Source organism: Pseudorca crassidens, chromosome 21, assembly GCF_039906515.1.
Source record: "Pseudorca crassidens isolate mPseCra1 chromosome 21, mPseCra1.hap1, whole genome shotgun sequence".
NCBI classification, from domain to species: Eukaryota; Metazoa; Chordata; class Mammalia; order Artiodactyla; family Delphinidae; genus Pseudorca; species Pseudorca crassidens.
In genome coordinates, this window is record NC_090316.1 from 24,557,017 (window position 1) to 24,579,951 (window position 22,935).

A 22,935-nucleotide genomic window follows, 5' to 3' on the forward strand; every position below is an offset into this window, starting at 1 on the left:
CTTTTCATAGGCAGCCTCACATTTTAATGTGTTTTTTTAAACTAAATTTATATTCATTTATTCTTTTCATAAAAATTTGCCAGGCTTCTGTTTTACACTTACGAATTTCCATCTCCCTGTCCACCCACACGAGCCTTCCTCAGCATTTCACATGCGCTCAGTGATTTCTTACACGCTGCAGCAGGTTGTCTTAGGTATGCTTGATTTCTTTTTTCTTGTTCCTCTACAATGTAATCCTATTTTACTGCAAGATTCACATTTTCAGAATCACTGTTCAAAACGCTGCACATTCAACTAATTTAAATTCTTCTACTCAGAAGCATGCAATTTTAAGAATTTTAATACTTTTAATATTATCCTCATGTGCAAATGCACCTAAACTGATTCAGAGTTGAAAATCCACCCCCTTATGATATCGAAAGAAAAAAATACTACGCAACCCCTCAGTAACCCATTGCTAGTCATGATCTCTTAAGTTAATCCATTCATTATGCCCATTGCCTCTTGCTTTAGTATGGTAAAACTGAAAAACACCATACCAATCTCAGTATGTGCTAGATAAAAGGTTCCCCTTCTCTTCTCCAAACTAAATAATCCTTAATCTCTTTAATTTTAAACCTTTCGTTCATTATTAGAATTTCCTATCTATTTTTATTTTATTTTATTTTATTTATTTATATATATATATTTTTTGCGGTACGTGGGCCTCTCACTGTTGTGGCCTCTCCCGTTGCGGAGCACAGGCTCCGGACGCGCAGGCTCAGCAGCCATGGCTCACGGGCCCAGCCGCTCCGCGGCATGTGGGATCCTCCCGGACCGGGGCACGAACCCGTGTCCCCTGCATTGGCAGGTGGACTCTCAACCACTGCGCCACCAGGGAAGCCCTCCTATCTATTTTTAGATTCTCCACATTGCTGTTTAAATGAGGGTCAGAAGTAAACAAATACAGAACTGAAAAATCTAATAAAGATTTGGGCTGGTGGTAAATGAGATTATGGCAATGACAGGCTGCTCTGATTTTCTTTCTTACTACTTGTTTCTCTGGCAGAGAAAGGTGATGGTACTTCTGATGGTATTGCTCCCCACATAAGGATTAGTGCCTGCAAAGGCTCATGAACAGTAGAGAGTTATCTCCACACTTGCAGAAAATCCCACAAGGCTGGGGCCATGTGTCACTGCTGTTCTCTGCCCACCTGGCTAGCAAGTTACCCAGCTTTACATATGGGGTTTGAAGTCAGACAGACCTGAATTCAAATCCCAGCTCTGTTACTTGTTAGCTTTGTAATCTGGGGCAAGTCGCTTTCCCCTCCTCAACCAAATAATGAGAATCACAGTACCTACTTCACATGGTGGTTATAACAATCAGATGATGATTATAAAGAACCTAGCACTGTGCTTGACACATATTGGATATTCAACAAATGGTAGCTTAAAAACAAAGAAAGTTTTCCTTTCTTGAGCATTTGCTTGGCATCTCTTTAACCCTGGCAAATGCCCAGTCCAGGGAAGCAGCCATTTCTCCAATGCCTGTGTGGGAAGCAGTGCTATCCTGCCTCACTATAACTACAAAACATGAAGTACTGTAGCAAAAACAGCTATTTGCCTCTTCCATACCCATTCTTTTTCCTTCCTCAGTAATAGAATCCACCATTTTTAACGAAGCCTAAGGGTGCCCAGAATGAGACTACTTGCTTTTTCTCAATTGTTTCGACCAATGAAATATAAACAAAAATGTCATGTAGCAGCTTCCAGAAATATCCTTAAAAGACAAGCAGTACAGGACCTTTGCCACCATGTTTCCCTGCCTCCATCCCACTTCCTGGCATTAGGATATGACGGATGGCACCCTAGAGAACATCCTGAGCCAGGAGGACTCCGGAACACAGGATGGCAGAGCAGTGAGCCAGCGGGAGCCTGGGTCCTTGAGGAAGGCGGGGCCACGCACCAGCCCTGGACTGGGTACTACAGACTTCCCTTAAGCAAGGAGGAAGAAAAACCCTCTGTACTTTGACAAGGCATCATTATTTTGTGGGTTTTCTATAATTTTCAGCTGAATCTAATCCTAACTAATATAAGTACAGTACCTCCAAACTGTTCACGGGGTTAAACCAGTGGCTCTTAAGAAAGGGCAATTTTGTCCCCCAGAAGACATGTGGCTACGTCCAGAGACATTTCTGGTTGACACAGCAGTGCGGGTGCTACTGGCATTCAGTGGGTACAGGCGCTAGGGATGCCGCTTACATTCTGCAGTTAACAGAACAACTCCCACAACAAAGGGCTATCAAGCCCCACGTGTCAGTTTTGCCAAGGCTGAGAAACCTCGGGTTAAACACATCTCTCAGGAAGGTCAGTGATAAAATGCCCTCTGTTCATTACAATAATCACGGCAGAAGAATGAGGTGTCCTGATTAGTCAGTATTCTCCTCAACAGAGTTACCAGACATCTCAAACAGTAATAAACAGTTTTCAAAGAATCAGAACATAATGAATCACATGACACGACATCTAGCCGAGACTTCAGACTGGCAGCATGTGAAAGCACATGACGTTTAAAAGAGATTCTCGGTGTATTAATTGCATTTTATAATCACCTGGGGAACTGATGACCAAGATCCACTCTAGACCAGTTACATAAAAGTTCCTGGGGGGTGAAGCCTAGGCATCTGTACCTTCCATGGAGGACCAAATAATCTCCATCAGGGTACTTTTCACAAATGCACTGAAGAAGTACAGAATGCAGGCAGCCCTGGATGCGGCAGATTCCTGGACCACGGTCTGCCTACTTCTTTACAAGAGGTTCCATTGGGGCAAAACCTTTCACTGCTCCTTTGCGTAACATTCACTTTGACTCCTGCTTTATCTTCAAAATAAAGGAACACACAGTCCCTTCTCTAGTATGGCTGTGACGTGGGGTTTCACAAATGGATGCACCTGGACCCTGAACACTGCTCTGCCTTCCTTGATGGTGGCCATCACCCCCGCACCCCAGCCACACCAGGTGGGAATCTATTCATCTGCCCTTTAAAATCCTGCATCAACATGACACTCAGATTTCTGGCTCCTCTTTTTTTAGCAGAGTTGATCACTGCTCCTACTAGAAGACCCAGAAAATTCAAAATATTAAACCAGTCTAGCTCTCATATCCTCATTTTGACATCTTGGATGCTAGAAAAGGGAGTATCTCAAAGGGACAGCAGGATATCAAACTGTAATGTTTTAAAGCCTGGTTGATTCTAACATACAGACAGGGTTAAAAACCACTAATTTAGGCCATCTTGAGTTGAGTGTCCTGTGAGGAGCTTCAGAAAACGCCCCAAGCTGAGGTGTCAGTTCGGCCGTTTCTTGAGGAACTCTGGTCTGAAGGGCCGGGGGCAAGGCCTCTGCACGGGGCCCGCTATGAGCAAGTGAAACAGACCAAGCACAAAGGGAAAAAAGGTGGAAGGGCTAGGCCTGAAGTGAGACTGCCAGATTTATGTCCTTTCCAGATGAAATGTGGATCCTCTAGAAACAGGAGGTGTGAAGAGAGAGGACCTTCAAGATGGCAGAGGAGTAAGACGTGGAGATCACCTTCCTCTCCACAAATACATCAAAAATACATCTACATGTGGAACAACTCCGACAGAACACCTACTGAACGCTGGTAGAAGATCTCAGACTTCCCCAAAGCTATGCGCCAACTATCAGGCCTGAGCCTCTGAGGTGGGAAAGCCGAGTTCAGGACTTTGGACCAGCAGAGACCTCCTGGCTCCATGTAATATAAATCGGCGAGAGCTCTCCCAGAGATCTCCATCTCAACGCTAAGGCCCAGCTCCACTCAATGACCAGCAAGTTCCAGTGCTGGACACCCCAAGCCAAACAACTAGAAAGACAGGAACCCAACCCCACCCATGAGCAGAGAGGCTGCCTAAAATCATAATAAGTTCACAGACACCCCAAAACACACCACCAGACGTGGTCCAGCCCACCAGAAAGACAAGATCCAGCCTCACCACCAGAACACAGGCACCAGTCCCCTCCACCAGGAAGCCTACACAACCCATTGAACCAGCCTTAGCCACTGGGGGCAGACACCAAAAACAATGGGAACTACGAACCTGCAGCCTGTGAAAAGGAGACCCCAAACACAGTAAGTTAAGCAAAATGAGAAGACAGAGAAATACACACCAGATGAAGGAGCAAGGTAAAAACCCACCAGACCTAACAAATGAAGAGGAAATAGGCAGTCTACCTGAAAAAAGATTCAGAATAATGATAGTAAAGATGATCCAAAATCTTGGAAATAGAATAGAGAAAATGCAAGAAACATTTAACAAGGACCTAGAAGAACTAAAGAGGAAAGAAGCAACGATGAACACCACAATAAATGAAATTAAAAATACTCTAGAAGGGTTCAATCGTAGAATAACTGAGGCAGAAGAATAGATAAGTGACCTGGACAATAAAATAGTGGAAATAACTACTGCAGAGCAGAATAAAGAAAAAAGAATGAAAAGAACTGAGGACAGTCTCAGAGACCTCTGGGACAACATTAAACACACCAACATTCAAATTATAGGGGTCCCAGAAGAGGAAGAGAAAAAGAAAGGGACTGAGAAAATATTTGAAAAGATTATAGTTGAAAACTTCCCTAATATGGGAAAGGAAATAGTCAGTCAACTCCAGGAAGCACAGAGAGTCCCATAAAGGATAAATCCAAGGAGAAACATGCCAAGACACATATTAATCAAGCTATCAAATATTAAATGCAAAGGAAAAATACTGAAAGCAGCAAGGGAAAAGCAACAAATAACATACAAGGGAATCCCCATAAGGTTAACAGCTGATCTTTTGGCAGAAACTCTGCAAGCCGGAAGGGACTGGCAGGACATATTTAAAGTGAAAAACCTACAACAAAGATGACTCTACCCAGCAAGAATCTCATTCAGATTCGATGGAGAAATTAAAACCTTTACAGACAAGCAAAAGCTAAGAGAATTCAGCACCACCAAACCAGCTCTACAACAAATGCTAAGGGAACTTCTCTAGGCAGGAAACACAAGAGAAGGGAAAGGCCTACGAAAACAAACCCAAAACAATTAAGAAAACGGGAATAGGAACATACATATCGATAATTACCTTAAATGTAAATGGATTAAATGCTCCAACCAAAAGACACAGACCGGCTGAATGGCTACAAAAACAAGACCCATACATATGCTGTCTACAAGAGACCCATTTCAGACCTAGGGACACATAAAGACGGAAAGTGAGGGGATGGAAAAAGATATTCCATGCAAACGGAAATCAAAAGAAAGCTGGAGTAGCAATTCTCGTATCAGACAAAATAGACTTTAAAATAAAGACTATTACCAGAGACAAAGAAGGAGCACCTCAATACATAAGGCAAATACTAACAGCCATAAAACGGGAAATCGACAGTAACACAATCATAGTAGGGGACTTTAACACCCCACTTTCACCAATGGACAGATCAACCAAAATGAAAATAAGGAAACACAAGCTTTAAATGACACATTAAACAAGATGGACTTAATTGATATTTATAGAACATTCCATATAAAAACAACAGAATACACTTTCTTCTCAAATGCTCATGGAACATTCTCCAGGATAGATCATATCCTGGGTCACAAATCAAGTCTTGGTAAATTTAAGAAAATTGAGATTGTATCAAGTATCTTTTCCGACCACAATGCTATGAGACTAGATATCAATTACAGGAAAAAAAAATCTGTAAAAAATACAAACACATGGAGGCTAAACAATACACTACTCAATAACCAAGAGATCACTGAGGAAATCAAAAATAACCTAGACACAAATGACAATGAAAACACAATGACCCAAAACCTGTGGGAGGCAGCAAAAGCAAAAGAGGGAAGTTTACAGCAATAAAATCCTACCTCAAGAAACAAGAAAAATCTCAAATAACAATCTAACCTTACACCTAAAGCAATTAGAGAAAGAAGAACAAAAAAACCCCAAAGTTAGCAGAAGGAAAGAAATCATAGAGATCAGATCAGAAATAAATGAAAAAGAAATGAAGGAAACGATAGCAAAGATCAATAAAACTAAAAGTTGGTTCTTTGAGAAGATAAACAAAATTGATAAACCATTAGTCAGACTCATCAAAAAAATAAGGGAGAAGACTCAAATCAATAGAATTAGAAATGAAAAAGGAGAAGTAACAACGGACACTGCAGAGATACAAAAGATCGTGAGAGATTACTATAAGCAACTCTATGCCAATAAAATGGACAACCTGGAAGAAATGGACAAATTCTTAGAAAAGCACAACCTTCCGAGACTGAACCAGGAAGAAATAGAAAATATAAACAGACCAATCACAAGCACTGAAATTGAAACTGTGATTAAAAATCTTCCAACAAACAAAAGCCCAGGACCAGATGGCTTCACAGGTGAATTCTACCAAACATTTAGAGAAGAGCTAACACCCATCCTTCTCAAACTCTTCCAAAATATAGCAGAGGAAGGAACACTCCCAAACTCATTCTACAAGGCCACCAACACCCTGATACCAAAACCAGACAAAGATGTCACAAAAAAAGAAAACTACAGGCCAATATCACTGATGAACATAGATGCAAACATCCTCAACAAAATACTAGCAAACAGAATCCAACAGCACATTAAAAGGATCATACACTATGATCAACTGGGGTTTATCCCGGGAATGCAAGGATTCTTCAATATATGCAAATCAATCAATGTGACACACTATACTAACTGAAGGATAAAAACTATATGATCATCTCAACAGATGCAGAAAAAGCTTTTGACAAAATTCAACACCCATTTATGATATGCCTACACCCTCCAGAAAGTAGGCATACAGGGAACTTACGTCAACATCATAAAGGCCATATATGACAAACCCACAGCCAACATTGTTCTCAATGGTGAAAAACTGAAACCATTTCCACTAAGATCAGGAACAAGACAAGGTTGCCCACTCTCACCACTATTATTCAACATAGTTTTCGAAGTTTTAGCCACAGCATTCAGAGAAAAAGAAATGAAAGGAACCCAAATTGGAGAAGAAGAAGAAAAACTGTCACTGTTTGCAGATGACATGGTACTATACAGAGAATCCGAAAGGTGCTACCATAAAACTATTAGAGCTAATCAATGAATGTGGTAAAGTAGCAAGTTACAAAATTAATGCACAGAAATCTCTTGCATTCCTATACACTAATGATGAAAAATCTGAAAGAGAAATTAAGGAAACACTCCCATTTACCACTGCCACAAAAAGAATAAAAGACCTAGGAATAAACCTACCAATGGAGACAGAAGACCTGTATGCAGAAAACTACAAGACACTGATTGAAAGAAATTAAAGATGATACAAACAGACGGAGAGATATACCATGTTCTTGGATTGGAAAAATCAACATTATGAAAACAACGATACTACCCAAAGCAACCTTCAGATTCAGTGTAATCCCTATCAAACTACCAATGGCATTTTTCACAAAACTAGAACAAAAAATTTCACAATTTGTATGGAAACACAAAAGACCCCGAATAGCTAAAGCAATCCTGAGAAAGAAAAACGGAGCTGAGGGATCAGGCTTCCTGACTTCAGACTACACTACAAAGCAACAGTAATCAAGACAGTACGGTACTGGCATAAAAACAGAAATATAGATCAATGGAACAGTAAAGAAAGCCCAGAGATAAACCCACGCACATGGTCACCTTATCTTTGATAAAGGAGGCAAGAATATACAGTGGAGAAAAGACAGCCTCCTCAATAAGTGGTGCTGGGAAAACTGGACAGCTACATGTAAAAGAATGAAATTAGAACACTCCCTAACACCATACACCAAAATAAACTCAAAATGGATTAAAGACCTAAATGTAAGGCTAGACACTGTAAAACTCTTAGAGGAAAACATAGGCAGAACACTGTATGACATAAATCAGAGCAAGATCCTTTTTGACCCACCTCCTAGAGAAATGGAAATAAAAACAAAAATAAACAAATGGGACCAAATGAAACTTAAAAGCTTTTGCACAGCAAAGGAGACCATAAACAAGAGGAAAAGACAACCCTCAGAATGCGAGGAAATATTTGCAAATGAAGCAACTGACAAAGAATTAATCTCCAAAATATACAAGCAGCTCATGCAGCTCAATATCAAAAAAACAAACAACCCTATCCAAAAATGAGCAGAAGACCTAAATTGACATTTCTCCAAAGAAGATATACAGATGGCCAACAAACCCATGAAGGGATGCTCAACATCATGAATCATTAGAGAAATGCAAATCAAAACTACAATATCTCATACCAGTCAGAATGGCCATCATCAAAAAATCTACAAACAGGCTTCCCTGGGAGCACAGTGGTTAAGAATCCGCCTGCCAATGCAGGGGACACGGGTTCGAGCCCTAGTCCGGGAAGATCCCATGTGCCGCGGCAGCAACAAAGCCCACGTGCCACAACTACTGAGCCTGCGCTCTAGAGCCTGTGAGCCACAACTCCTGAGCCCGCATGCTACAACTACTGAAGCCCGCGCACCTAGAGCCCGTGCTCCGCAACAAGAGAAGCCACCGCAATGAGAAGCCCATGCACCGCAACGAAGAGTAGCCTCCGCTCACTGCAAGCAGAGAAAAGCCCGCGCGCAGCAACCAAGACCCAACGCAGCCAAAACTAAGTAAATAAATAAATAAAATTAATTTATTTTTAAAAAATCTACAAACAATAAATGCTGGAGAGGGTGTGCAGAAAAGGGAACCCTCCTACACTGTTGGTGGGAATGTAAATTGATACAGCCACTATGGAGAACAGTATGGAGGTTCCTTAAAAAAATAAAGATAGAACTACCATACGACTGAGCAATCCCACTACTGGGCATATACCCTGAGAAAACCATAATTCAAAAAGACACATACACCCCAATGTTCATTGCAGCACTATTTACTATAGCCAGGTCATGGAATCAACCTAAATGCCCATCAACAGACAAATGGATAAAGAAGACGTGGCACATATATACAGTGGAATGTTACCCTGCCATAAAAAGAAACGAAATTGAGTTATTCGTAGTGAGGTGGATGGACCTAGAATCTGTCATACAGAGTGAAGTAAGTCAGAAAGAGAAAAACAAATACCGTATGCTAACACATATATATGGAATCTAAAAAAAAAAAACAAACAAAAAAAGGTTCTGAAGAACCTAGGGGCAGGACAGGAATAAAGACACAGATGTAGAGAATGGACTTGAGGACATGGGGAGGGGGGAAGGGTAAACTGGACAAAGTGAGAGAGTGGCATGGACATATAAACACTACCAAATGTAAAATAGCTAGCTAGTGGGAAGCAGCCGCATAGCACAGGGAGATCAGCTCGGTGCTTTGTGACCACCTAGAGGGGTGGGATATGGAGGGTGGGAGGGAGACGCAAGAGGGAGGGGATATGGGGATATAAGTATACGTATAGCTGATTCACTTTGTTATACAGCACAAACTAACACAGCAACGTAGAGCAATTACACTCCAATAAAGATATTAAAACAAACAACAACCCCACTAACTTAGTATATGTGAAGGACACATTTCTAGCTTTATAGTCCTACTGTGAAAAGATCTCATGGTCGCTCAGAGAAAACAACAAACTACTGCAGAATTACAAATAGCACCTTTAAGGGTTTGTTGTTGTTGTTGTTTGTTTATTTTTAATGCACTCCAGCCTGGCAGAGCTGAATGACTCTTTCCTTTAGAAAACATTCATCTAACTCCCAAATATGTATAAAATAAAAGTGGATGGTTTCACTTAGTCTAAATAAGACGCATTCCGTGGCTTATGCAGCCTATCCCAAAATTTTACTGAGAGCAATTTGAAGACAATGACCTAAAACCCTAATAAAGTCAGAGGGCAGAGGACTCTAACTGTACCAGAAAAACAACACAAGAGCTGAGACTATGGCTGAAGAAAGCAGCTCCACTCGTGCTATGTGGCCGATAGGCCTCGTCAATGTGGGCTGTAGATAGAAGTCTGATAAAAAGCAATTCTGCCTGTCAATACGAGTGAGCAGAACTGACCCTTAAATAGAGGGCAATTTTTTTTAATCAGGTGAACAGTAAGCAGCCAAGTAACAAGATAATTTATGCAGCATCACCTACTCTTTGAGCAAAAAGATCAATCTCTCCCGTCACAGAGTTGTTCCTGGTAGCCTCTCTAGGGCAAGAAGCAGGGAGTAAAACTTAGTCCTCAGATCTGTGCCTCAGGTACAAGGAAAAGGGACACCCACCCCAAGGACGAAAGCTATACCAGTGCCACATGGAAGAGAACCACCTAAAATGTCACAATAAAGCAATGCCCAAGGAACTGTCTCGTGGTCACAGGTCCAGGAAAGATGCCCCAGGACAATGCACTATTTACACAAGTATACAGAGAGCAACTCTGGATGTGTGTATCTATCATTGACAAAAATGCCTTTCACAGTATTTTCTCCTAAGGTTCTTTGCCAGGCTTGTTGAGGAGACTATACATTCTTCAGGATTACGATCCCAGAGCTGATGTTGTCAGGTGCATCTGACTCTCTGAAGAAGTTCATGCCCCTTGTTACAAGAGAATTTTGCAGCCTGTCTAAAGGAAGTTATCAACATACTTCCCAAGATTTACACGAGGAACTGAAAGCTTACAAAGGGATGGAGGTCAGAAGAATAGGTCATTACGACCACTTAATTAAATCTGAAAATGGATTCTTTGTGCTTCTAATAGACAAGGCACTTTAAGAGTCTGATTGTCTAATCACCAAAGTACCTCCAAGTGTTCTCCCCATTGAAACCTAAAGTAAGGTGTTTCTAACAGTAGGGTGGAGGACACAAAAGAGAAGACAATATGTGGAAAAGGAATAATGCACTAAACGAACACCCCTTCCGGGTGTCTGTACTCCAACACTCCTTGTTGGGGGCAGGTATTTAGAGTGAGGGGAGGTGGTGAGAGGAAGAGGTTAGGAACCTGCAACACTTTATTTTACTCTCATTTATCAGCAGTCACTGATAGTACTGCTGAAGATGCTCAATGATCATTCAAAAGGCATTCTTCAAAGTGCAACAACCTAAATCTTCCACTAACTGATAAATGGATAAACAGAATATGGTATATTCATACAGTGGAATAGTATTCAGCCAAAAAAATGGAGTACTGATATATACTGCAACATGGAGGAACCGCGAAAACATTATGCTGAGTGAAAGAAGCCAGACACAAAAGGACACATATCGTATGATTCCACTTACATGAAATGTCCAGAATAGGCAAATCTACTGAGATAGAAAGCACACAAGTGGTGCCCAAGGGCTGGGGGGAGGAGAAGGATGAGAAATGACTGCCAATGGGTATAAGGTTTCTTTTTAGGGTGATGAAACCAGTCTGGAATTAGTGGGTATGGTTGCACGGCCTCTGAATACACTAAAAACCACGGAACTGTCCATTTTAAAATTGTTGAATTCTATGGTATGTGACTTATATCTCAATTTTTGAAAAAGCCATTCTTTAGTTCAGCTTTTCTACGGCCCCTTAAGTCTCCCAGCGCTCAACAGAGGGCCTGCTTCCTGGGACCCCCAGTGGGATACCCTTCAGTGTTGCCCTATTTATGAGATCGAGAGGAAGTGATGTCAAAAAAGATTTAAGTGCTTATACTGTTTTTGTTCCATCACGTATGAGAGGGAAAGGGGAAAATTATGCAGCACTTCTAGTGTAATCTTCTGTCACACGGTGAGGGCAATCCATAACACTCCGACCGTGACGAAAGCAGGCTGTCCAGTCATCCTGGGACAGTAGATACCATGCTTCTGTTTTTCTAAAAGGCAGCTCTTGCTGAGCTACTTCTTTACCTACTTGATGACAGACTGCCAACATTAAGACATTCATAGTATTTCAAATAGTCTGGAGACTTTCGCTAGTACATTTTAAAGAAGGTAAGCCATCAATTCTTACCAAGATCCACTCATAATATAGGAACTGTGCTCAGATACAAAATGACAGATGGTGCTAGAGTACCAATAGCTGATCATTCAAAATAATTAGTTCTGATCAAAAAATGTCTTTTGGTGCCTTTTTGTTACACCATTAACTATGTCACCATGTGTGCAGTGCTGGAATCTTTTGTTTGGTTCAGAAAATAGAACACTCATGCACAAGTCTGGAAGAAGAATGAATACTAGATTCTAGATTGTTATCTTAAACTTCCTTGGAGTTTTCAAATGGTCCATGTCTGACCTTACTGTGGAGAGACTGTCTGGCAGAGGAAAATGCTTAGGAATTCAATGCACCCACAATTTATCAACATGAGGTATCACCTGCTCATAAACAGTCTTAGGAGGAAATTGTAATTCCATGGAGGGTGGTCATCACATTACCTTGGTCACGCCACACACAGCACATCTGGGAACAATATTATAAAAGCACCAGGGAGAGGAATATTAGAGTATAAGTTTGAACAGCGTCTCTAGAACCAGAGCTTGGTGTGTGTGGGTTGTCGTGTTGAGAATTTTAAGGTGATGAGGAAGCAACAAGGGTGTCTGACCTGTGGGCTCTTTCACTTTCTGTGGAATGACACTTCAAAAGGAGTCAGAGGAAGCCACAGTAAGGATGATCTTTGAGTAGATGTGACCTGTAAGCCTCAGGTGACAAACTTGGAATACTGGCTCTTGGGTTCTCTATCAGCTCAAGTGCCACAATTATGAAAAAGGAATTTCTAGATTCAGACATAAATAATCACAAATCTATAATAAATAAGTACCATATAGCTTATTCAAGATTATGAATGGAAAGAGAAACATGATTAAAATCTTCAGAGACTATATCTCACAAGAATTAAATTACTTATAAACAAAGTCATACAATCGAACCCATCATTATACATTTGTGGGACCTAGATTAAGACACAGCACAGTTTATGAGAACACAGAGGCATTCACAGTGTGTGCTTCTTAGAGGGTGTATTATTCAGATTAGAAAATGTAGCAGCATAACTCACTTTAATGTTGACCCTGGTTCAGGGGCAAATAAATGTGGCAAGTCCAAAGCCCTCAAACAGTTCAAAGACCCAATTTCAGCCAATATTTTACTTTTCCGCCAGAGACTTACAAAAATTACCTATCAGAAGCAAAACTGACAGGCCAGAGTTTCCTTTCTTCCCATGCATGTTTATTTGGGGACACTAAAACAGAAGGGTAACTAGAGAAACAGAAGCCTAGAAAATCCACAAACTACACAATACTATATAATCATACTGTATATGCATAACCTGTATTTTAAAAATTAAAAATAAACACACACACTCACCCCTAAAAATACCTCAAGTACCGTAAAGGAGACTGAATTCCCCTATAAATTAGATTCCTGAGGTATATTTCAAATGTGTTTTCTCAAAACAATTAGTCAAGAACCCTTTATTCCCAAACCTGGGCCTCTGTATTTCCTAAGAAAAATGAAAATCAACACAAATGGTCTGCACTGTAATTTTAAAAACACGGCATTGGGCTTCCCTGGTGGCGCAATGGTTAAGAATCCACCTGCCAACGCAAGGGACATGGATTTGAGCCCTGGTCCAGGAAGATCCCACATGCTGCGGAGCAACTAAGCCCGTGCGCCACAACTACTGAGCCTGCGCCCTAGAGCCAGCAAGCCACAACTACGGAGGCCCATGTGCCATCACTACTGAAGCCCGCACACCTAGAACCCATGCTCCGCAACAAGAGAAGCCACCGCAGTAAGAAGCCCGCGCACTGCAACGAAGAGTAGCCCCTGCTCGCCACAACTAGAGAAAGCCTGCGCGCAGCAACGAAGACCCAATGCAGCCAAAAATAAATAAATAAATTTTTTTTAAAAAATTATCCTTTAAACCCCCCCCCCCAAAAACAGTATTTCCTTCCACTTCTTTTCCAAGGTAAGCACCTGAGCAGCTACGCAGGTTCTAACAACTGAACAGCTTTCTATTATAACCTCATTATTTGAAAAACATGATACTTTGAACGAATTCCGCTGCCAAGGGAGAAGTTGGATACATTTTGCTGTTACTGATTAGTACGTTTTATGGACTTCCTTTATTTCTTCTTCCCTGACAACCACAGTTTTTTGTTTTTTTTTTTACCTAACTAGGTAGAGGAGGATAGTCAGTAGCACTGTCACACTATAATTGAAGACCAAATACCTTAGTTGCTTCAGGAACTCAACATCAGAGTTGCTGTTAATAAGCTTGATGAACTCTTCATAGGAGGGAGCATAGGTGTAGGCTCTCTTGTGATGTTCATTCACCTGTTCTCTGTGCTCCAACTGGGCAAGCAACATCTGGTTAATGTAATCTGGATTACTAAGTAACTCCACTACTGGCTTTAAGACTGTGGGACAGAGAAGAGAGCACCACTTAAAAAGGGTATTCTCCTTTAAAGGAACCGCTTTCATGTTATATAATTGAAACTACATCTGGGAAACATTTTAAAACTACCCAAATGGGCCACAGACACACACCCACACCCACACACACACCCCCACACACAGCTACCCATCCCTCTGGGTTTGCTACTAGTTATGGCTACAACCAAGTGGCCGTTTTAACAAATGAGTTACATGTAAAAGAATAATGAAAGAAAGCCATCTGGAACCCAAGTTGTTAACAAAGCTATCAAAATTAAGTACATTCATTTTTTTCCCTTTGATTTCTTTTATAAGGCTCAATATGTTTTGTCTGCCAAAAGATGAAAGTTAACATTCTCCCAACTGGTGAAACAGACGTCAGGGAGGAAGTTGTTAAAAAAGTCAATGACACTATGACAGATTCATCCCACTAACTTTAGGTTAGAAAGTTCCCCTTTTCTCTGTGGTTAGCTATACCAGCTAATGGGTACAGCTGGCTAACCCAGAGATAATAAATGAGATATTAAATCACGGCACATCAAACACAACGTTATTTGTTTGAGATTCTGAGATAGGAAAAGTTTCTCTCAGACGATATCTTCTTCCATTTTTCCTTATCCTAGCTAAGCATTTCCCTGGATACACTTTTCTTCTAACAACCACATTATTTTGTGGTACAGTCCCTCTTCTATTTATTCTAAGTCACATATAGGCATTGCCAATGAATCCTGAAGCAAAGGTATTTTAAGCAAACGCATACTGGAGTTTGAGTATAGACAGTCTTTCATAAAGCACATAACTGGCCTGGGTGACTCAAAATCTATCCCAGGTGGATGCTACACTGTGGTGGGCATAAGGACTGGTTGCCTATTATAAACAGCAGAGTGGACTATGTATTTGGTAATATGTTATATGAAACATCTGTTTATCACGTAGGGCCAAGTGATGCCTTCTCTGAGTAACATTTAAACCTGACCTTTTGAAAATACTTTAATTCCCGTATGTCCCACAGTATACAAGGTCTGCATAGGTGTCGTATAAAGTGTTATCACATTCGTATGTAGCACATTAGCTTGCACAAGTATCGCATTAGTAATATCAATTAGTTATGAAAGTCTACCTTTTGCTGTGAGAATTTCTGCAAGCATTATGCGTAAGCTGAGAGACTGGACATCCTTTGAGGGAAGGAGACAAAACACCAGAACCCGAGAACACGTTTGTAGAAATCTTACTTCATCATCTGAGTTCCTCAAGAATGCATGCAACACAAAGGGCCTCGGCTGTTCTTCATGTCTGAAAAAAATAAATACATGAAGAGAGGGAAAGGGAAGGAAAGACGTTTCTAGAAACAGCTTGGTTATGTACCATTAGGTAAAAAAAAATTTCAAATGGGCAACGCCACAGTTTTAATAACTATGTCCACTCTTTCACTATATCAACAGTCAGTAATTTTCTCAACCACAGACTAATCTGGAAAAATGCAAATGCATGGCCTTTTGGGATTTCCAACCTTAAGTAGCATCAACCCTCATACACGACTCCCAAGTCACAGCAACAATCTAGAAAGGGGTGAGCAGCTCTTTAACTAGATTATTTTTAAGTCTCCTAGCTCTCTCCCTAAATGTGATCTATAGTTTCATTTCTCCAAAAAAAAAATAAAAAATCTAACAAAGCATTAAACCAGGGTCACCAGCTCCCGGCAGCGTCCTCCTGTCAGTGTGGATCTGCTACTTGTTTATTCCAACTACTAGTACTTACCTCTGGGTTCTCATGCCGTGAGTGAGCAAAAGGACATTACCCTTCCATACACTTCATACGTGCAGTATTATTTAATCTTCCCACCTACATCTAGAAGCAGGTATCATCATCACCGTTTTATAGATGAGAGTATTAAGGATCTGAATGATCACGTGAACGGTCCAAAGTCACAGAGGTAACAAATGGTAGAAATAACTCTCAGGTCCTGTTCTGACTCTCAAGTCCAGACTCTTTAACGCTACACCATAATCAGAGATTGTTAAAGTGAAAAGGAAAAAAAATTTCAGAGATACAGAAGAAATATATGTGAAAACAAGCATTATTTTGTGCCTTAAACAACATGCCTGTGCTTGACCAGTAAACAAAATGCACAGATTGTAAAAAGGAGGCTGTGAAATTAAAGATGCCATTGATGTAACAGCATAAAAACAATCATCTTTAGGTTTTCCTGAAACATGCTGGACAAGACAGATGGGGCAAAGGAAGAGGAAGCAGAGGCAAAAATTAAGTATGATCTGGATTGGCTTAAAGCAGCCAACAGAACGTCAGCTGGGAAATGAATACAGGCTGACCAGAAAACTGCCTCACACAACTGCCTAACAGTCAACCAGAGGATGCGTTGCTTTTATTAATGCAATTTATTATTCTCTTGCCTGATAGTGGCCAACTCAGTTGGGTGCTTCCTGGCTGCCACAGTCATTTTGCAGCCAGTGGAAACCTGTACACCAAGGGTGATTTCCAGGGCGAGGGCACTGTTTACCTGGGGCAGGCAAGTACCAAGATAACCATCGAACCTAGGTTTCTGCCACTCTCACTGTGTGATTTGTAGAAAGTGATGCACAATCAGATATTAGATCCCCAGCATTCACCTCCAGGGCACAATCATCTATATGCAAAACACCAGTGACCTACTGGCACTTTTTCAAATATCCATAATGTCAGAGAACAATGGTAGATTTTTTTTCCTTTAATAAGAATCATCAACTAGAAGCTTCTAGGCATAGCCTAAATGTACCCTTGGCACGAGAAAACTGGAATTCCACAGGAAAGGAGCTTCTAAAATGGAATCAATTCTCTGTTTCTATTATTGTGATGCTTACTCATCACAATATCTTTATATTATCCACAAAAGCAGTAATTTCAGAAGCTGGTAAATAAACGTCTCAGTGAAAAATATACTCTCGGGCTTCCCTGATGGCGCAGTGGTTGAGAGTCCACCTGCTGATGCAGGGGACACGGGTTTGTGCCCCGGTCCGGGAAGATCCCACATGCTGCGGAGCGGCTGGGCCCGTGAGCCACGGCCGCTGAGCCTGCGCGTCCAGAGCCTGTGCTCTGCAACAGGAGAGGCCACAGCAGTGAGAGGCCTGCGTACCAGGAAAATAAATAAATAAATAAAAGTCTTAGTTTAATATCTAATATGGTAAATATTGACCGATAGGATGAGTGGTGAGCTGGTAAATGTTCAACTGGCTCTCCAAGGGGGAAAAAAAGCTCCGATTTGTAGCATCTGCCGATTTCAAGGAGTAAATACCCACGCCATGGCCAATTACAAACCGACAAGGTGATCACCACTGACCTCAGAATTGAGAGATGTGCACCGTCCGCTCCCGCACCCAGCACAAGCCGGCCCTGGGACACCACGGCTCTAACCCGCTTAAACAGAAGCTCTTTCAGGTCCTTGATAACTTTTATGAGTGTAGAGGGATTCTGAGACCACGAAATCTGAAAACTGTAGCTCTACAGTAATTTTTTCAAACCGTGGGTTGTGACCCACAAGGAACAAAATAAAATTTAGTCTCAAATGCCATTTTTTTTTAAATGGTAAAGAACAAAAAATATCAAAGTTTTCACAGGTACTGAGCATTATTTGATGAAACTGCATCACAATATAAAATGTATTCCTGGTTTTATTTTTAAAGTTTGCAAAACACACCGGGGTCAGCAAGCTGGAGAAGAACAGGCATATGGCGGCCCTGTGGATTCTGGCCACGTGAACCTGAGCTGCGTGGACATGGGGAGAGGGGACAACTCATGGGAAGAGGCGGCACAGCCAAGGACAGAGGGCTGCTGCTGCACGACCGAGTGCCCTTGGCAGCCAGGCCCCAGAGCAACCTCACAGGCAGGAGAGGGAGTACTTTCTGACAGAGCCGCAAGACAGGGCTTCTTAGAAGAATGTGAGTTCCCACCTGCCCGACGAGGATGCCTCTGCTTACTCATCCCCTTACGTATTTTGCAAATACTTTCTCTTGTCCCCGACGGCAGAGGCAGAGCAGTGTCAATGAGAAGAGGCCACAGGAGCTGTAGGGAGCCTGCTGCTACTCCAACTGAGTCCAGATGCAAACAGGCAGAAGGCTACTTATTGCAGTAAGACTGCTTTCTATGTCCCAGTTAGAGGTGCTATGAGTCACCATGCTGTCACTCACACAAGAGTAAGACAAACACTTAAAATCCTATCCGCAAACCTAAGAGAATAAGAATTTGTTATGAGCACAGAAAGGCCTTGTTGCAGTCTTCTTCCATAGGCAGAGTCAACTCACAGACACAAACCTTTCCCGTGTAACAGAGCAAAAGGCTAACTAAAGCCTAAATATTAGCAATTTTCACATTGGAAGACCTTCTCCAATCACAGCCCACATGCTCCAACCCTGAGTTCCTTTTAAAAATCAATTTTCAGGATATTGTGACGCAACAGAGCTCTTAACACAGGACTCACACGCACACAAAAAATGAACTTCATTTAAACTTTCCTGAAAACTGAAAACTCACTGACACTCTTCCGAGTGTAAAGCGCTATATTTAAATGTTGTTTCTAGGCACCCTTAATACTGTCTAAATACATTCATGATAGTGCTGCTGGCTCCATAAAATTCACGTCACTGTTTCAGTTATTTACAAAAGCAAACAAGTCCACAAAGTGGTTTTCTGTTAAAAATTTTTTAAGTTTACTCTATCAGAACATTATAATTATCCCCCCCAGTATGTCTACATTTCCAGCCGAGTGCCAGCAACAGGATGAATGTGCCCGAGTTTTGTCTTGACTTCAACGACCCTCTCAATAAGGAAAATATTCTACTGTGAATAAAGGTGAAGGGGAGGTTGTTCCCATTATAACAGTTACCTGGCGTCTGCCGCCTTCAGGTCACAGAAGTGAGCGAGTAAAGCTCTCACGACATCACTGCAGACAACTCTGACCATGTCCACGCGGCTCAGCCTGTGGCGCAGCCGTCTGACAACTTCCCAGAAGTCCTCGGAAAGCAGGTGGTAGAGCTGCCCCTCGTCTCTGCTGAGGCTTCCATACCAGGACAGGATGTAGTCTCTGTAACTGTAGTCAAACACTACCAGGAAGAGACAGAGCAACGCGTCAAACTTGGGTGAAAGCAACAGACACCGAGACGGCTTTTCTACTGGAAGCTGGCCACCTGCTATTTAGTAGTCACTTTAAAATATGTGGACCGGGCTTCCCTGGTGGCGCAGCAGTTGAGGGTCTGCCTGCCGATGCACGGGACACGGGTTCGTGCCCCGGTCCGGGAAGATCCCACATACCGCGGAGCAGCTGGGCCCGTGAGCCATGGCCGCTGAACCTGCGCGTCCGGAGCCTGTGCTCCACAATGGGAGAGGCCACAGCAGTGAGAGGTCCGCATACCGCAAAAAAAAAAAAAAAAAAAATGTGGACCTTTTTTTTTTTTTAAGTCTTTATTGAATTTGTTACAATATTGCTTCTGCTTTATGTTCTGGTGTTTTGGCCGAGAGGCATGTGGGATCTTAGCTCTCCAACCAGGTATCAAACCCACACCCCCTGCACTGGAAGGCAAAGTCTTAACCGCTGGACAGCCAGGGAAGTCCCTCACTGTTTAAAATTTAAAGAGAGTAGAAAACAAAACACGGGAAGACACACTCTTCCCTGAAGCCTTTCAAAATGAGAGATTCTCATCTAACTAGAATTTTGGGGGTGTGGTGGCCATAGGTACTGGATTTTCTCAGATAGCCCAATCTTTAAATATTCTATCTTGGTACCAAACCCTCTGATTTTTTTTTTTTAATTCTAAATTGCTCTAGACAGTACAAATAGGACCAATGGGTGGAAATCACAAGGAAGTTGTTTTTCCTGTTCGACATAAGGAAGAACCGAATAAAATTAAAGCTATTCGAGAGGCTGCCATATTAGATGACGAATGTTCCATCATAAGAAATTTTTAAACAAGCTGAGTATCTAATGGACAAGGATGACATGGAAAAATTACTTCCTGAGACGGTGGGGCTGGATTACATGACCTCCAGGCTTTTATAGCCTTTTACCCTCCTTCTGGGAACCCCGAGGCCAAGCAACAAGAGCATAATGACACACACCTTGCCAGTAAAACACTGCTAATTCGTTCATTTGCAATTCTTTCTCTCATACTCTTGTATCAAACAAAGTTTTCATGCCAAAGAATTTTTAGCTAGTGGCAAATAAATCTGCAAACCAAAACGTTTGGAAAAATAGAAGCATTTTTCCTTTCATTAAAATTTAATTTCAAATTAAAGCAGGAAATTAAGAGCAATTATAAGAGACTTAATCTCTAAAAATAAGATCTTTTCAGCTAAAAGATTTATGTGAAGGGCATATTCACCTACATAATGTCTCACTACATTTGTTAACCACACTGCATACTCTAATTATTACACACCTAAAATACTCCTCTGATAATAGGTTTTGGTGAGAAATGGATAAAAATAAATACTGACAAAAATCTGTACTCAGTAATAGAGATATATGTTAGCCACAGGCATATCTTCCATCAATAGCTCATCAGTAACCCTCTTCAAACTAAGTATCATAAAAATATAACAAATATAAAAAGTACAAAACAAAGCCAAGATTCTAAGTATGTATTACCTAACTACATACACTCACCTACACAAGTACACATATGAACAAAATGTTTTTAAACATACCTTCTAGGTCAATTCAAGAAGACAGAACTTCGTGATCATAAAATCATTTTATGGTTTTCATTAAGAAATAAGTGTAAGAAATGTAACAAACCACAGTGAGAAGTGAAAGAACACTTATTCTCACTGCCAAGCAAAGAGATTTTCTTCTAAAGGCATAACAGCCAACAAAAATTCAGATGCTATTATCACTCAAATACATCTAATTTCTAGGACGGCTCTCAAAGAAATAAGTAGGTAAGAGGGAATCACTGAAGATTAGAGAGAATGAAATAACATGATTAGAACTTTTCAGCTTTAGTTAGATTAACCTGAAAAGAGGATTTAGGGTAACAAAGTAGAGAATTACTAGAGGTGAAGAGACCAGTTAAAAAGCTACCATGTAGTCTAGAAAATGTGATGCTAGGTTAAGTCTCTATCTATAAATGTTCAGAACAAGGAATGACTCAACCTAAGTAAACAGTATGAGAGAGAAGCTCCGAGAGAGCCATTTTCCATCTCTGCCTTCTCCCCAGGATAACTCAGGGTGCAATCTTCCATGCCCAAGAGGTAGAGCCCCGCAGGTGGTAAATGTCCATGACCTGAGTCTCTTGGCACAAAGAAACAGTCCGCATTCCACCAGGAACTGCCCCAACGATAATGATAAGAACAACAATTTCATTGATCATATAGATGGCCCTTTACGGTGTACAAAGTTTTCAAAAATGCAATTAATAATTACTCTCTGTGTGCAGAACGAAAGTCATCTTCTGGGAAGATTTTGAGGTTATTAGGTTATGTCACTGGTTGATCTATTCATTCATTCAACAAAAATGGACAGATATTTCATACCACTAGGTAAAGAGTCATGAATGAGGAACTTCCCTGGTGGCGCAGTGGTTAAGAATCCACCTGCCAATGCAGGGGACACGGGTTCGAGCCCTGGTCCGGAAAGATCACACATGCGCGGACCAACTAAGCCCGTGCACCACAATTACTGAGCCTGCGCTCTACAGCCCGCGAGCCACAACTACTGAGCCCATGTGCTACAACTACTGAGCCCGTGCGCCTAGAGCCTGTGCTCCACAATGAGAGAAGGCACTGCAATGAGAAGCCCACACACCACAACGAAGAGTAGCCCCTGCTCGCCGCAACTACAGAAAGCCCGCGTGCAGCTACGAAGACCCAACACAGCAAGAAAGAAAGAGAGAGGGGAAGGGGGGGAAGGGAGGGAGGGAGGGAGGGAGGGAAGGAGGGAGGGAGGGAGGGAGGGAGGGAGGAAGGAAGAGTGGGTCATGAACAAGGTAAGTTGAGCCTATGGGGAGGGGAAAGTCATGCTCTTTGAGGTACTAGCTCTGCTTCCGCTGTGTCAGCATCTAATCCTTGGACAGTATAAGCAGTCTGTCTACTTAGAGTAGTCCAGGTCTACTGAGCAAACAAACAGCAGGTACGCGATAATTACTGAATTAAATTCTCTGGCCCACATTAGTGAGATAATTCAGGGGAGCCTAGTGAAAATTAGGCTATGGATCTAGTGAGATTTAATAGCAAGTCAAAAAGATTTTTAAAAATCTATCTTCTGGGCTTCCCTGGTGGTGCAGTGGTTGAGAGTCCGCCTGCCTATGCAGGGGACACGGGTTTGTGCCCCGGTCTGGGAAGATCCCACATGCCGCGGAGCGGCTGGGCCCGTGAGCCATGGCCGCTGAGCCTGCGCTCCGCAATGGGAGAGGCCACAACAGTGAGGCCCGCATACCGCAAAAACAAAACAAACAAACAAAAAAGTCTATCTTCTGTCAGTTTTCTAGGAAATGTAACTTCAGGAGAAAACCTTTTAAGGGTGTCTGGTATAGCTGCCAGTTCTCTCCTAACTT

General features: G+C 41.7%; 1 protein-coding gene across 7 annotated transcripts in view; it reads right to left on the reverse strand.

Annotated features, from left to right (window-relative positions):
- Window positions 1-22,935, reverse strand: part of SNX25 (sorting nexin 25) — a 110,680-nt gene that overhangs the window by 60,501 nt on the left and 27,244 nt on the right. For 6 of the 7 annotated variants that reach the window (XR_010939531.1, XM_067721653.1, XM_067721652.1 and 3 more), the window contains exons 3-5: window positions 19,272-19,488; window positions 15,516-15,688; window positions 14,193-14,379 (exon numbers count right to left, since the gene is read on the reverse strand). Coding sequence is in view for 6 of the 7 variants with exons in the window: in XM_067721653.1 (XP_067577754.1) it covers window positions 14,193-14,379; window positions 15,516-15,688; window positions 19,272-19,488 (577 nt within the window). In the remaining variant the exon portion in view is untranslated. The remainder of the gene's footprint in view (window positions 1-14,192; window positions 14,380-15,515; window positions 15,689-19,271; window positions 19,489-22,935) is intronic. The other variant, XM_067721651.1, reaches the window with a different exon arrangement.